At 44.0% G+C, this 17,676-nt stretch overlaps 1 protein-coding gene across 5 annotated transcripts in view; it reads left to right on the top strand.

Annotated features, from left to right (window-relative positions):
- lrba (LPS responsive beige-like anchor protein) overlaps positions 1 to 17,676 on the top strand; it is a 290,109-nt gene that overhangs the window by 222,892 nt on the left and 49,541 nt on the right. For all 5 annotated transcript variants that reach the window (XM_045208535.1, XM_045208534.1, XM_045208539.1 and 2 more), the window contains one exon: positions 16,450 to 16,617. In XM_045208535.1, the coding sequence (XP_045064470.1) occupies positions 16,450 to 16,617 (168 nt within the window). The remainder of the gene's footprint in view (positions 1 to 16,449; positions 16,618 to 17,676) is intronic.

Raw genomic sequence — 17,676 nt, forward strand, 5'->3', positions numbered from 1 at the left:
GGATGTACCCAGGATTACTGGGATTTTAAACAGGCCCACTGTGGAGAGACCATGTCTTTACCTTAACCATACACACACACACATACCGATGGACACGCGCACACACACACACACTTTACTCTGGTCTTGATGTTGCGTGACACAGAGATCAGGGGCGATTGTTGTTTTTACCACGGGGTCGGGGGAGAGGTTAAGAACTTGATCCCCCCTCGCCAGATAACTAGACGTCTCTGGTCACTGTCATGTTTCACCAGCATTCCACAATATATGACGAATACCCTCTCTGTCCCTCTTTCTTTCTCCTTCTCTCTCTCTCTCTCTCTCTCTCTGTCTCTCTCTCTCTCTCTCTCTCTCTCTCTCTCTCTCTCTCTCTCTCTCTCTCTCTCTCTCTCTCATATCTGTTTATGATTAGGGGAATAGCAGGTGATCATGTGCTTTGGTTTAACCGGCCACAAGGGTTACTGGTTCTACGAGTCACAAACATGCCCAACCTCGAAGTCGACTATGTCATGATCTGATAGATGGTTTAATTTGATGAATATTTGAACTTGATGAGTACATATTTCCCCTTCAGTTGATTGTACTCCTTCAGTGTGGCTTCTCTCACTCATCTAACCTCTTCTAACTCTGCTGACAGCTCAGTAAACCACACGCATGGGAAAGGACCGTAAGGCCATAAGAACATGACGCTCAGACCTCTTTATAAAGATCCTGCTCAGCAGAAGGACTGACAGAAACATCCACTAAACCACCCAGAGAGAGAGAAATGTATAGAGGGAGACCCCACTCAGAAGCTGCTTGGTGGGTCAAACCAGTTGACTGATGGAACAGAAGCTGACAGAGACAGAGTTGAACACAGGTCTGCACTACAATCACACCACGGCTTCTCCTCGTCCCTTTGGAAGTGTCAAATATCCCTCAGGCAATCCAACAGCCTACAAAAACACTCCCCTCAGGTAACTGGAAAAGATGAGATGATCCTCCTCGAAAGTGCTCATCTTCTCTGTGGAGTGCCTGTTGAAGGCAGCTAAATACTTTAGTGTGAAGTACAGTAGGGAGCCTCACACACTCTCGTACGCCAGCGGTTGGCTGTGGCCTACTACGCCAGCCAGCCGGGATCAGTGAGCCAACCTCAAAAGCATGGGCCTGGCCGTGCTGAGAGACGAGAGCCACTTTAACATGACCCACATCATGTTCCTCACAGAGACCCCATAACGTTACCCACTCTACTCACTGTCATTCTCTGTCGAAGCACTGAGGTCTGTCAACTCAATATGCTGACAGCCCCTCACGCAAAGTGTGTCAACATATGGGACAAGGCCATTATCCAAAATGGTTGAAGTCTATGAGCATGTGAAAGAGAGGGGTAGATTGGGGGTGTTTTGGTGTGCTTGAGTTGAGCTGTGTGTCAAACAGTTTTTTCTTCCTATCAGGGATTTTGAAGTGATGTTTGCTTTGCTGATCGTATCATACCCCTGGTAGATTTATAGCGCTCCCCCTACACAGAGGTGTCATCAGGGCTGTGGGAAGTGTCAGAAGGAAGGGATGGTGTGTGTATGTGTTCTTTCCCACACACCACCCCACCAGGCTACTCTGCTCCTCTGGTATGACCACCGGCTACACAGGGTCAAAGTTCACCCATGTTTACATTCGCCTCTCATCCCCACAACTCTCTCTCCCAATACAATCAGGCACCAGCCGGGGACACCCGTAATGCTCACTCACTCTCGCTCTCTCCCAGGACCCCCAGAGGGACCGCTGTGAGAGTTGAGGTTAGCCGCTAATACCGCTATCTGCTAACAGCATAGTTCCTGAGTTAATGTGAGTGAGAGTACCGAGTTAGCCCAACGTAGCGTTAGCCTAGCTTAGCTCTGATCCATCCAACCTGCATGGGAGTCTGTGAGGCTACAGTATAACAGTACAGGACCTGCGGCAGGGTGGGAACCAGCTACAGAGTCTGGTCAACGTCAGCCAGCGCTCTCTGAAGGGATATTGTCATATGTGAGGGCAGACATGTTTACTGTGTGCTCTGTGTTTTACGAGCTCTAACCCCTCCTCCTCCTTCTCCTGCTCTCTCCTCCTCATCTTCAGTGATGTAATGGAGGAGGCTGAGGCTGAGGGAGCCTGAGAAATTGCATGATCTACGGCAGCTGACACACTCACTCGCTAATGCTGTCTCTCTCCCTCTCTCTTGCTTCCTCTCTCTCTCCCTTCCTCTCGCTCTCTCCCTTCCCCTCTCTCTCTCTCTCTCTCTCTCTCTCTCTCCCTTCCTTCCTCTCTCTCTGTCCCTTCCTCTCTCTCTCTCTCTCTCTCTCTCTCTCTCTCGCTCTCTCTCTCTCTCTCTCTCTCTCTCTCTCTCTGTCTCTCTGTCTCTCTCTCCCTCTCTCTCGGTCCATGCTTGGCCTGGCAGGAGGCTTTCCTGCAGCACTGCAGTTTTTGCAGAGGCTTTCTTTCTCTTCTCTGTTCCCCCTCTCCCTCATTACCCTCTCTAATATTCCATCTCTCCCTCTCTCTCTCTCCCTCTCTGGGTGTTTGAGGTGGATTGTGGGACAGGTGGTGTCTTTACCCCCCCCGCTCCGTCCCTAGCCAAGGTGTCCAGTCAAGCATGCAGGAATTAATGTTCCGCACACACACACACACTACACACACACTGACCCTCATCTACACTCAGGTCTGCATTTCAAAGACGTGGCGTTTGACAAGGACGTCAAGTTTAGGTCATCCATCACACAGGGCTCAATGACCCCCAATATCAGCTCCCCATCCACCTCTACAGACATCAATCCCCCAGTCGTCTCTATTCACTCTACTTACTATGCTCTCATCTCAGCTCATCTCGTTTGCACTTCTCATCACAAACCACCTTCCTGCCTGATGTGGAAGGTCATCACAACTTTATTAACACTGGAGCAGCTTAACAAAAGTTGTGTTTAAAGGTGCAATTATTCATTTCCATTAGCTCTAATTGCACATGATAAATCGGTAGCGATCTACAGTGAGATTCGATGGCGGAAATTCAACTGAGAAAACCTCAAATAATAGACTTAAAATAATTTTGTCCATATCTGCATGGAAATCTTAAATCTGTCGTAATTCTGATTCTTTTATTATTCCAGTGTCCCAATCTCTACTGGATAGAATTTTACTGTTACATGTTTATTTTATTCACTGTGTAAAGATATTGATTGCATTGCTAATTGGTTATGTGCTGTGGAAGTCTCTCTCTATATATTTATCTTAGAGGTTTATTTTCCATGTGAATTGAACACAGCTGTTTGCCGGTAATGGACGTCCGGTAGTGGTTCTTCCATTCATACAGTTGGCTCTTTTTACTCTATCTATCCTCTAGTCTATTCAATGGCACATCCTGTAGAAGTCCAAACCATTTACATCAGGGGATAAGTGTAAAAGCTATCCCAGCTCAAGAGGCTTTAGATTGGGGTAGAACTTCAAATATAGCCTGGGGCTTCTGTTTTTGGGAAGGCCCAAATAGCATACTTTCTCAGATTTGTTATTTAAACTCCCAGAATACAGTGTACGGATTCTCTTTTCACCATTTACTGAATTTATGTTGATATCCAGCACCTGCTCAAAGACATTTAGATGTCTGTGTGAAATTGTTTTCTATTTCTACTTCCACCACCAAAACACATACTTTCTTTTTTTTATACCCCTTTTTCACCCCAATTTCGTGGTATCCAATTGGTAGTTACAGTCTTGTCCCATCGCTGCAACTCCCGTACGGACTCGGGAGAGGCGATTGTCGTGAGCCGTGCGTCCTCCGAAACACAACCCAACCAAGCCGCACTGCTTCTTGACACAATGTCTTAGACCACTGCGCCACTCGGGAGGCTTCCAAAACGCATACTCTGCTCTTTATTTTTTTATTTTTTTCTCCCTCATCAATCTACACACAATACCCCATAATGACAAAGCAAAAACAGTTTTTTTTTTTAAATGTTTGCAAATTTATTAAAAATAAGAAATTCTTCTTGGGTATGACACTACAAGCTTGGCACACCTGTATTTGGGGAGTTTCTCCCATTCTTCTCTGCAGATCCTCTCAAGCTCTGTCAGGTTGGATGGGGAGTGTCGCTGCACAGCTATTTTCAGGTCTCTCCAGAGATGTTCGATCGGGTTCAAGTCCGGGCTCTGGCTGGGCCACTCAAGGACATTCAGAGACTTGTCCCAAAGCCACTTCTGCGTTGTCTTGGCTGTGTGCTTAGGGTCATTGTCCTGTTGGAAGGTGAACCTTCGCCCCAGTCTGAGGTCCTGAGCACTCTGAAGCAGGTTTTCATCAAGGATCTCTCTGTACTTTGCTCCGTTCACCTTTTCCTCGATCCTGACTAGTCGCCCAGTCCCTGCTGCTGAAAAACATCCCCACACAATGATGCTGCCACCACCATGCTTCACCGTAGGGATGGTGCCAGGTTTTCTCCAGACCTGACACTTGGCATTCAGGCCAAAGAGTTCAATCTTGGTTTCATCAGACCAGAGAATCTTGTCCTTTTAGGTGTCTTTTGGCAAACTCCAAGTGGGCTGTCCTGTGCCTTTTACTGAGGAGTGGCTTCCATCTGGCCATTGTACCACAAAGGCCTGATTGGTGAAGTGCTGCAGAGATGGTTGTCCTTCTGGAAGGTTCTCCCATCTCTACAGAGGAACTCTGAAGTTCTGCCAGAGTGACCATAGGGTTCTTGGTCACCTCCCTGACCAAGGCCCTTCTCCCCCGATTGCTCAGTTTGGCCGGGCGGCTGCTCAAGGAAGAGTCTTGGTGGTTCCAAACCTCTTCCATTTAAGAATGTTGGAGGCCACTGTGTTCTAGGGGACCTTCAATGCTGCATACATTTTTTGGTACCCTTCCCTAGATCTGTGCCTCAACACAATCCTGTCTCTGAGCTCTACAGACAATTCCTTCAACCTCATTGCTTGGTTTTTGCTCTGACATGCACTGTCAAATGTGGGACCTTATATAGACAGGTGTGTGCCTTTCCAAATCATGTCCAATCAATTTAATTTACCACAGATGGACTCCAATCAAGTTGTAGAAACATCTCAAGGATGATCAATGGAAACAGGATGCACCTGAGCTCAATGTCGAGTCTCATAGCAAAGGGTCTGAATAATGATGTGATTATTATTATGTATTTTTTTGTTGCAAAAATGTCTAAAAACCTGTTTTTGTTTTGTCATTATGGGGTATTGTGTGTAGATTTATGGAAAAAAAATAATTTTATCCATTTTAGAATAAGGCTGTAACGTAACAAAATGTGGAAAAAGTCAAGGGGTCTGAATACTTTCCGAATGCACTGTGTGTTGTGTGTGTGTGTATATGTGTATATATATATATATATATATATATATATATATATATATATATATATATATATATACACACACTACCGTTCAAAAGTTAGGGGTCACTTAGAAATTAGAGTGTCTAGTTTGAGAAACAGACACCTCACAGGTCCTCAACTGGCAGCTTCATTAAAAGTACCCGCAAAACACCAGTCTCCACGTCAACAGTGAAGAGGCGACTCCGGGATGCTGACCTAGGCAGAGTTGCAAAGAAAAAGCCATATCTCAGACTGGCCAATAAAAATAAAAGAGTAAGATGGGCAAAAGAACACAGACACTGGACTTTTTCTTTGCAACTCTGCCTAGAAGGCCAGCATCCCAGAGTCACCTCTTCACTGTTGACGTTGAGACTGGTGTTTTGCGGGTACTATTTAATGAAGCTGCCAGTTGAGGACCTTTGAGGCGTCTGTTTCTCAAACTAGACACTCTAATGTATTTGTCCTCTTGCTCAGTTGAGCACAGGGGCCTCCCACTCCTCTTTCTATTCTGGTTAGAGCCAGTTTGCGCTGTTCTGTGAAGGGAGTAGTACACAGCGTTTTACGAGATCTTCGGTTTCTTGGCAATTTCTCGCATGGAATAGCCTTCATTTTTCAGAACTAGAATAGACTGATGAGTTTCAGAAGAAAGTTATTTGTTTCTGGACATTTTGAGCCTGTAATCGAACCCACAATTGCTGATGCTCCAGATACTCAACTAGTCTCAAGAAGGCCAGTTTTATTGCTTCTTTAATCAGCACAACAGTTTTCAGCTGTGCTAACATAATTGCAAAAGGGTTTTCTAATGATCAATTAGCCTTTTAAAATGATGAACTTTGATTAGCAAACACAACGTGCCATTGAAACACAGGACTGATGGTTGCTGATAATGGGCCTCTGTACGCCTATGTAGATATTCCATTAAAAATCAGCCGTTTCCAGCTACAATAGCCATTTACAACATGAACAATGTCTACACTGTATTTCTGATCAATTTGATGTTATTTTAATGGACAAAAAAATTGCTTTTCTTTCGAAAACAAGGTCATTTCTAAGTGACCCCAAACTTTTGATATATATATACAGTGAGGGAAAAAAGTATTTGATCCCCTGCTGATTTTGCCCACTGACAAAGACATGATCAGTCTATAATTTTAATGGTAGGTTTATTTGAACAGTGAGAGACAGAATAACAACAAAAAAATCCAGAAAAACGCATGTCAAAAATGTTATAAATTGATTTGCATTTTAATGAGGGAAATAAGTATTTGACCCCCTCTCAATCAGAAAGATTTCTGGCTCCCAGGTGTCTTTTATACAGGTAACGAGCTGAGATTAGGAGCACACTCTTAAAGGGAGTGCTCCTAATCTCAGTTTGTTACCTGTATAAAAGACACCTGTCCACAGAAGCAATCAATCAATCAGATTCCAAACTCTCCACCATGGCCAAGACCAAAGAGCTCTCCAAGGATGACAGGGACAAGATTGTAGACCTACACAAGGCTGGAATGGGCTACAAGACCATCGCCAAGCAGCTTGGTGAGAAGGTGACAACAGTTGGTGCGATTATTCGTAAATGGAAGAAACACAAAATAACTGTCAATCTCCCTCGGCCTGGGGCTCCATGCAAGATCTCACCGCGTGGAGTTGCAATGATCATGAGAATGGTGAGGAATCAGCCCAGAACTACACGGGAGGATCTTGTCAATGATCTCAAGGCAGCTGGGACCGTAGTCACCAAGAAAACAATTGGTAACACACTACGCCGTGAAGGACTGAAATCCTGCAGCGCCCGCAAGGTCCCCCTGCTCAAGAAAGCACATATACAGGCCCGTCTGAAGTTTGCCAATGAACATCTGAATGATTCAGAGGAGAACTGGGTGAAAGTGTTGTGGTCAGATGAGACCAAAATCGAGGTCTTTGGCATCAACTCAACTCGCCGTGTTTGGAGGAGGAGGAATGCTGCCTATGACCCCAAGAACACCATCCCCACCGTCAAGCATGGAAGTGGAAACATTATGCTTTGGGGGTGTTTTTCTGCTAAGGGGACAGGACAACTTCACCGCATCAAAGGGACGATGGACGGGGCAATGTACCGTCAAATCTTGGGTGAGAACCTCCTTCCCTCAGCCAGGAAAATGGGTCGTGGATGGGTATTCCAGCATGACAATGACCCAAAACACACGGCCAAGGCAACAAAGGAGTGGCTCAAGAAGAAGCACATTAAGGTCCTGGAGTGGCCTAGCCAGTCTCCAGACCTTAATCCCATACAAAATCTGTGGAGGGAGCTGAAGGTTCGAGTTGCCAAACGTCAGCCTCAACCTTAATGACTTGGAGAAGATCTGCAAAGAGGAGTGGGACAAAATCCCTCCTGAGATGTGTGCGAACCTGGTGGCCAACTACAAGAAACGTCTGACCTCTGTGATTGCCAACAAGGGTTTTGCCACCAAGTACTAAGTCATGTTTTGCAGAGGGGTCAAATACTTATTTCCCTAATTAATATGCAAATCAATTTATAACATTTTTGACATGCGTTTTTCTGGATTTTTTTGTTGTTATTCTGTCTCTCACGGTTCAAATAAACCTACAATTAAAATTATGTCTTTATCAGTGGGCAAACGTTCAAAATCAGCAGGGGATCAACAACTTTTTTCCCTCACTGTATATATACAGTACCAGTCAAAAGTTTGGACACACCTACTCATTCCAGCGTTTTTCTTTATTTTTTACTATTTTCTACACATATATATTTATTATTATTATTATTATTATTATTATGATTAATAATAATAATAAGTTATCCGCTTGCCCACGTGCAATTCACCTGAAAGAATGAACCTCTCCAACAGAAATATAGTAGGTTTAGAGTACAAGTTAATCACCGCCATTATTTTAAAAATCATCTAAGCACCATTGATCCGTAACCCAATCACCTCAACTATGTTACCCAGAAAGAGATCACTCTGAGTGGACACAGAACATGACTGTCAGACCGCCTAACTAAACACTCCAGTCTGCTCCACAGTCATTTGAGACAGCCTCACCATTCTCTGTTCTCTCTCTCTCCCAACAGCTATCCAAACAATTCCCCATCCAATACGTTCTGCCACGAACTCTAACTAATGGTACTGTACGTGTATTTCTGTCCCTGGGATAAGCCTGGAGTGTTTGCATAGCTTTTATTCATTTGTTACTCACATACTTACTGTAGATGCTAATAGGGGTGATTCATGTGTTAGCTTGTTAGCCTTATTCTAGGTGAATGATGCTTGTCTTGGAAATTGAGTTTTAGGGTCTGATGATGAACCGTTTTACTCATCACCCAGTCTTCCTGCTTAGTTTGACCCTCAGCCTGGAGCTGTGAATGGGAGGGTGTGTTTGGGATGGTGTGTGACAACCTTATTTATTTGAGAAATTGAAACACAGTCGGGTAGTCCCAGGTAGTCTTGCGTTAATCTTTGTCAGACCCACTTCTGTGGATTTCAGTGTCTTTTAGAGGGCAGTAGTCGTTTATCATATGGAAGTTGGGAACTGATTAAGTAGGCTATCACACAAAGTTGGTGTGTCCCAGAGTTGACGTCTGTGTGGGCCATGTCAAAACTTTATTGCATTGGTTAATTGAATCAGAACCATAGCACTTTCCCACTGTCTACTCTTTACCATTAATCATACATAACACTTTAGACTCGACCCACAGTCTACAGTGCAGTATATGCTAGGCCTTCCTCCAAGTCCCTCCAAATACTCTGTGACATGTTTGTTTTGGGGAGATTTTACACAATCACAACTCACTCTGCTTCTCGTCACCGGCCGAGCAGGATATTCACCCTGCTGTCTCGTCTCAGGTTCCACTTAGACCAGCAAGACGTTACAGTGTGTGTGTGTGTGTCTGGCAGATGACCCGTACCCAGAAGTCTCAGTGTTGTAAGCTGCATGATTGGCTGATTGGAGAGACAGAGGAAAAAGATGTGTGCGCTTGCACGGGGCGCTTGCTTGTCTGTGCGTATCTGTGTAAGTTTTCCCGATGAGGGGCCACAGAGGCAGAGCTCAGAGCCTGGGCCCCCAGCACGGGAGAGGGGAACTGGGGGATGGCGTAAGGAATGAGAGCCTAGGAGGAGGCAGCAGCCATGGAAGCTAACATTCCATTTCCTTTATTCACATACCTACTGCAAACTGACGTCGGGCTCCTTGGCTACGGCGAGCTAATAGGACCTTTAATCAGACAAATGTAGCAAAACGAACCCCAGATGAAAGGAGGAGGAGATGCCTGGAAAGGAGTGGAGGAAGAGAGGGGGAGAGGGGGGGGAGAGGGGAAATATTATATGGGGATCTTGGGGATTTCTGTCATTTGTGGGCTGATTGGTTGATCTGATTTTCCCTGTATGTAAGTAGTGTTACTTAGCTGGGATCTGAGCTGTTGAATATTCTGTCTATATACAGTGTGGGTGTCTGATTTGATTTTGTCCATTGTGGTGTGAGTAGATTGTTTCTGCGGAGTGTAGGAGTGCGTAAGCCTGATGATTGTCCGCCCTAATCTAGTTGTAATCAATAGGGCACAGACAGGCTGCCACTCACATTGCCTACACTGGACATGTGTGTTCGTTTACACACACACTCACACACACACACACATGCAAATGAGTGGATTGATTTGTTAAGTGACATTTTAACATCCTTACAGACAGGTTTCCTTAAGTCCTTAAAAAGGTTAAAAAGGTTTTTTAGGGCCTGGTAAGGAAGGGGAAAGCATTCAGTGGCACCCCATTAAGAGCAGTGAAATCCACCCCTATAAAGTTCAATGTATGGACAATGTACATTTAACTGCCAAAATAAAGGAAGCACCAACATGAAGTGTCTTAATAGGGCATTGGGCCACCACGAGCTGCCAAAACAGTTTCAATGCGCCTTGGCATAGATTCTACAAGTGTCTGGAATTCTATTGGAGGGATGTAGGGACAACATTCTTCCACAATAATTTCCATAATTTGGTGTTTTGTTGAGGGTGGTGGAAATGCTGTCTTAGGTGCCGCTTCAGAATCTCCCATAAGTGTTCAATTTGGTTGAGTTCTGGTGATTGAGACAGACATACACACACATTTGTTTTACTATCCTTGTGGAGACCAAACACTTGATTCCCATTCAAATTTACATTTTCCCTAACACCTAAACCTAACCCTTAATCTAACCCTAACCGTTAACTCTAAACTTAACTCCTAACCCCAGTTGTAACCTTAACCCTAAATCTAACCCCTAAACCTAAAATAGCCTTTTCCTTGTAGGGACTTCGGATCCCCACAAGGTTAGTAAAACCAAACACACACCCACACACCATTTAAACCCGCTATGCTCCTTTGAGACCCCTCTTTCAAAGTCACTGAGAACTCTTCTTCTAACCATGGTAGCCAAAATAATGGGCAACTGGGCATTTGTATACATGACCCTAAGCATGATGCAATGTTAATTGCTTAATTAACTCAGGAACCACATCTGTGTGGAAGCACCTGCTTTCAATATACTTTGTATCCCTCATTTACTCAAGTGTTTCCATTATTTTGGCAGTTACTTGTATGTCACTGGTTGGTGGTTAGTCCCACTGTCCTAGTTTTACCACTATAAACCTATTCTGTACTGTAGGTCCTCAACTTGGACTGGTGACCAGGCAGAATAAATGTGTCTCTTACTAATAGGAAAGATGATAATAAAGTAACAATGGAGAAGCTCCATCTGTAACAGGTCTTTGGTAAACAATACGTTTTTATAATAAAATAAAAAATGATTAAATACATTTGGGAGAGTTAAGGGTCGAACGGCGGCTGAACCCAGTCTCTCCCTCCGGACTTCTGTCAACGGGAAGGCTGCCGTCATATCCCAGAGTTCCCAGAATTCCATGGGGCAGGCAGCTGTGAGCGGCTCACACACGGCCCAGCTCAGCAGCACAGGAAGTCTGGCAGCTATTGGCTGACCCGACCCAGACCGTAACACAGTCGCAACCAGTCGGCACACATTATTAGTCAAGGGGTTTTGGGTCAGAGCAGGTCACCCCCGAACACATGCAAGCACGCACGCACGTAAACTCCTGGAAGCTTAGGCACAGACTCACACACATGAATGCTCACACACATGCGTGCTAATGCACACACACACACACACACACACACACACACACACACACACACACACACACACACAGGTCACCCCTGAGCCCCTGTTTATATGAAGGTAGCCCCTCTCCCCTTCCTCTCTGTAGCATCAGACAGACATAGAGGAAACGTGAGCTTGGCGTGCCGTCACTTTTACCCAATCCTGTCCTGTGTTTTCATTGGAACCAACATCACAACCCAGACAGAGGAATTTAAGGAACGCTAAAATGAGACCCCGGGAAATTATACCCCACTTTTCTCCTCCCAGAAATCTATGAATAGAAATGTTTTTTGTCCTTTAGAGACAGATTTAAAATATATATTTATATATTATTGGTCATAATTCACCACTATAAATTGTTTAAATGTCTGGCAGTTGAAGCATCACACATGACTAGGCGACAAACTATTCTCAGTTGGCAACAAAGGGATCTCGGAACCTTTGACGATACACAGCAGTTGGTGATAGAAACCTCCTGATAACAGTAGTGTAGTGATATTTCGGTGCTATCCAACCCCTGCCAGGCATTTACATAAAGGCATGCTAAATTATTCATTAATTATCAGAGGATTCCCGGTGGAACAGGATGAAACAGACACTGGCTGCTAATTGGCCCATCAATAACCCTGCTGCCTGCTGGATCTCCCTTAGTGGATCTGGATCTCTCCTCAGGAATCTGTTGTCTCTCTGGTCTTCACAAGCCTTCTGGGCTCTAACGAAGAAGGGTTTTTAGATGAAGGCTTGGTGGCTGAAAGACCTTTAGCTTAACTAAGAAGGGTTTTTAGATGAAGGCTTGGTGGCTGAAAGACCTTTAGCTTAACTAAGAAGGGTTTTTAGATGTAGGCTTGGTGGCTGAAAGACCTTTAGCTTAACTAAGAAGGGTTTTTAGATGTAGGCTTGGTGGCTGAAAGACCTTTAGCTTAACTAAGAAGGGTTTTTAGATGAAGGCTTGGTGGCTGAAAGACCTTTAGCTTAACTAAGAAGGGTTTTTAGATGAAGGCTTGGTGGCTGAAATGGGGGCTAAAATGAAACTGGTCCATTGTGACTGTTCATAATAAATCTGTAAAAAGTGCCTTGCAAAATTATTCATCCCCATTGGCGTTTTTCCTATTTTGTTGCATTACAACCTGTAATTTAAATGGATTTTTATTTGGATTTCATGTAATGGACATACACAAAATAGTCCAAATTGGTGAAGTGAAATGAAACAAATTTGGCGAACACCAAACGTTTCTTTACGCAATGGCTTTTTTTCTGGCCAATCTTCTGTAAAGCCCAGCTCTGTGGAGTGTACGGCTTAAAGTGGTCCTATGTACAGATACTCCAATCTCCGCTGTGGAGCTTTGGGCGGCAGGTAGCTTAGTGGTTAAGTTGTGCCAGTAACCGAAAGGTCGCTGGTTCTAATCCCTGAGTCGACTAGGTGAAAAATCTGTCTGTGCCCTTGAGCAAGGCACTTAACCCTAATTGCTCCTGTAAGTCGCTCTGGATAAGAAAGTCTGCTAAATGACGTAAATGTAACAAATGTAAATGTTATCTTTGGTCCCTTTGTTGCCTCTCTGAATTATGCCCTCCTTGCCTGGTCCGTGAGTTTTGGCTGGCGGCCCTCTCTTAGCAGGTTTGTTGTGGTGCCATATTCTTTCCATTTTTTAATAATGGATTTAATGGTGCTCCGTGGGATGTTCAAAGTTTCTGATATTTTTTTATAACCCAACCCTGATCTGTACTTCTCCACAACTTTGTCCCTGACCTGTTTGGAGAGCTCCTTGGTCTTTATGGTGCCGCTTGCATGGTGGTGCCCCTTGCTTAGTGGTGTTGCGGACTCTGGGGCCTTTCAGAACAGGTGTATATATACTGAGATCCTGTGACAGATTATGTGACACTTAGATTGCACACAGGTGGACTTTATTTAACTAATTATGTGACTTCTGAAGGTAAATGGTTGCACCAGATCTTATTTAGGGGCTTCATAGCAAAGGGGGTGAATACATATGCACTTTTCCGTTATTTATTTTTTAGAATTTTTTGAAACAAATTATTTTTTTCATTTCACTTCACCAATTTGGACTATTTTGTGTGTCCATTACATGAAATCCAAATAAAAATCAATTTAAATTACAGGTTGTAATGCAACAAAATAGGAAAAACACCAAGGGGGATGAATACTTTTGCAAGGCACTGTAGAAGCCTAAGTGTTGTTGTCGTCCATTAGTTTACTCCAATTAGGGGAGGGGTTGGGGAAAATAATAAAGGAAAATATATATTTTTTAAATAAATATATAAATGATGCAGACAATTACATTGATGGAAGCTACAATCTATCTGCAATATTAAAGCTGATCTACCCCCTAAAAAATGTGTTGATCAAACGTGTCTGGGAGAACACAGGGTAGAATTGCCAATGGGCCTCTCTTTTAGCAGCGCAGACTGAGAGGCTTTGAAGACACACCACAGAGCTAGTTCACTATACCTCCGCAGGCACTACCAAACGCTCCCTGAATCACTGATGAGAGAGGGGATTTCTAGGCACTACCAAACGATTGCATCTCAGTCAGAGACAGACACACACACACACACACACACACACACACACACACACACACACACACACACACACACACACACACACACACACACACACACACACACACAATACTATTCCCCTCTCCCCTTCCCCAAATGCTAGAACGTCATTACCATAAAGGCGGGCCTCTGGAGAGGGTGCTGCAATAACACAGGCTGTTCTTTGTTTCCCTGCCTTGATTGACAGGAGATTGCAGTGCACATTAAATGCCCATCAGACTCGGCATTAGTTTAGAAACAGAGGGGGCAGGGCCCTGTCAAAGGTCAAGCCTAGCGCATAATGTCTGATCTCTCTCTGTCACACACACACTCACCGGTCCCCCATCGGCCCCCAGTCAGCTTGCCATTAAGAGGCTTGTCCTGGATTCTAATAGATATGTAGCCCTAATCAAACGGATCACTCTCTGACACAGAGCTTTGAACATATTAACATAAGTGTGTTTATGTCAGAGGGAATGCAGACAAGAAGCCTGGACTCTGTACCTAAGGAGACTCCAGGGGTGTTCTGTTCCAAGGGTGTTCTGTTGGTTAATAATTACTCCCAAAACATTGGTATACTCTCATTTTTCCAAAATGAACGTGTTGTGGAGTGTTTGAAAGTATAAAGGGAAATACTAAAATAATCGAGCTATCTGTGGCTACTCATTTCACAATGTGTTTCCAGGTTGCCAAACTATAATTGAGGAATTATAATGGTTGAACATTTACAAAAAGAACCATGGCGTATAATAACCATAAACCTATTCACACAATGTGTTATGCACTTATATGACAAATGTTACCAGTCCTCATTTTAATAGTGTTCTTCCTCCACTCCACTTCCAGGCTGCGTCCCAGTTCTCTACTTAGTGCACATAGTGTGCTATCTATCTATATATATATATATATAGTTAATATGGTTCCATTTGGGACACAGACCCAGTTCCACATTAAAACCCAGAGACCTTTCAGTGGTCTGCCGCCCCAGGGCCTTTTCTCTCTCCTCGACGCCGACCAATTTATTGATATTGTTTCCACCTCTCATAAAGTCATTATACAAGAGCTTTCACAGTTTACCATCAGGCTGAGGCTCGATCGCCCCGTCGGGGGGATGTGTCATGATGGCAGACAGGCAGCAGACGTCTAGCGGATCGCTCTCTCTTTTTCTCGCTCGTCTCTTTCTCGTTCGCATCTCTCTCTCTCTCTCTCTCTCTCTCTCTCTCTCTCTCTCTCTCTCTCTCTCTCTCTCTCTCTCTCTCTCTCTCTCTCTCTCTCTCTCTCTCTGTGTGTCTGAATCTCGTCCTTCTCGCTCTCCCTTTCTCTCTCGCTCCCTTTCTTTCCCCGTCTCTTTCTTTCTCTCTCTCTCTCTGTCTCTCTCTCTCTCTCTCTCCGTCATTCCTCCCTGATTGAAAGTTATAATTAAGAGAGTGAGAGAAAATTAGAAGGAAAATTAGCTGTCAAAAAGTCACATTTAAGTGAGTGATGGGCCAGCCCCGGCTCTAAACATTTAAATGATATAAATTGCCATTTAAGTGTACCGGTTTAATGTTTTGTCACAGAATTAATGTGACACAAGGCAGCAATGACAATCAAGGCCTCCTCATTCTAATTTGGAACGCGTTTAGAAGCCTTTGTTGTTGCCGTGCCGACAGCTTTTCCACAAATTAACACAATCGCTGTTTTTATGAGAAACCATAAATGTTTTCCCTCCTTTGCCGGCTAATGAGTAAAAAAACTGCTTGTATCTCAATGTTATGGCGAGACAGAGACATCTCAAAGCACCGCTATATACATTATCTAGTTTCGTCATCCCACGAAAGAGGAAGAAAGTCCAAAATGAGTCCCCAATGTACTACTAGAACAGAGTGTTCTCATGTTTAATGTTTTCACATTATTAGCATTGGAATCTTTTGGAGCATTTTCTTCATTATGCAGATCATAATCAGTGCTGCTCTTCTGCTATCTGCTTTTGAAATGACTTTGAACAAGTTCTGCTTTGAGTTGCAGCTTTTTGTGGGGGTTGGGGGGGGGGTGGAATAAACATTCTGGAATTACAACAATTAGTGCCGAACATAATTTGCAGTCTTGCAGTTTAGTAGGCCTGTATGCTCATCATGCTTCAGCAGACCTATATGCTAAAGAATCATTTGACTTTGTCTAATCCCCTCTTGTTTCTGTGGCTTATGAGTGACATCAACTTCAATAAATGATTTGCAAGGATTCCCTACCTCCTATTTTTTATATAATCTTTGGATCCTCTTGTACCACTCTATCTATCCAAATCCCCTCTAACCAGGATCCCTCACCGCCTCACTCTGAACATGGTTTGCATCTTTTCTGTTCAATATCTGCTCAATAACCGTTTAATTTAGCCAAATCCCCTCTAACCGTGGATTCTCCTCACCTCCTCTCTTCCCAGGCTCTGGAGAGTGAGTTTGTGTCGTGCCAGCTGCACCAGTGGATTGACCTGATCTTTGGCTACAAGCAGCAGGGTCCTGAGGCCACCAGGTCTCTCAACGTCTTCTACTACCTGACCTATGAAGGGACCATCAACCTCAACTCCATCACCGACCCCATGCTCAGAGAGGTGATGTAACACACAGAGTTGACATGACATTTTATGCATATTATTTGTTAGTCTTTTCCATCTCTAAAAGCCCCTGCTGGACATGAATTACTCCACGGTATCACACAAAACCATTAAAGCTCTTCACTGGGATGTTTAATCCAATTCAATTGGCATCAGCAAAAGGTATAATGCGCCGACATTATTGATGCTATTATTTGTGTTATATTCAACAGCAGGGCTGTGTGGTAAGTAAGTACTATTCAGTCAAGTTGACTAGGAGTTGCTGAACCCAGCAGGCTTTCTTCTCCAGCACTGGGATCCCTCTGAAAGTACTCGCTATATGAAGTGCTCCACTTTAAGGTCTGAGAAAGCCCTTAAAAATTGGGAGTGTGTTTGTGTTTTTCTCTCTACTTTCATTCATTATTCATCCTCCCTTCACTTTGAACTAACAGGCAGGCAGCCTCTCCCTCTCTCCCCACAGGAGCAACACAGTACACCAATATAGAAATAAACCATGGGTAGCCCGCTAGCTTACAGCGCTAACTCTCTCATTGACACTCTCACAAATCTGCGGCAGGCGAACAGGGTGCTGACCCCCACAACTACCGTTTCTCGTCTAAAACGGCACCACTGAAGTGTAACTCAGGGTGCCAGACATGGCAGCCAGCCACTGAGACAGCCTCTTCTGGCCCAGAGTGCACTGTGTGTACTGTGTAACCTCTAGGGCCAGGACGATACCAGTATCGTGATACTCGTTAGTATCGCAGCAAGGGAACAAAACACAAAGCGGGTTTAACTTCTTTAGGAAAACAGCTCTAATGTTGGAAACAAACATTATTTACATTATCAACATTATTCACATGTATAGCACACAATATTTAACATACAGCAGGTTTTTAAAGAACTAAAGAGATTGGTCTGCTTAGTGTTTTCATTTTTTGTCATGGAAAAAATATACCGATAACGGTATCGTCCCGGCTCTAATAGCCTCCAGAGATAACACAGTGTACCCTAAAAAGCTGGACAACATAACTTCCTCTATAATGCAATATTAATTTTATTGAAGATACTCTGAAG

Source organism: Coregonus clupeaformis, chromosome 3, assembly GCF_020615455.1.
Source record: "Coregonus clupeaformis isolate EN_2021a chromosome 3, ASM2061545v1, whole genome shotgun sequence".
Classification (NCBI taxonomy): Eukaryota; Metazoa; Chordata; class Actinopteri; order Salmoniformes; family Salmonidae; genus Coregonus; species Coregonus clupeaformis.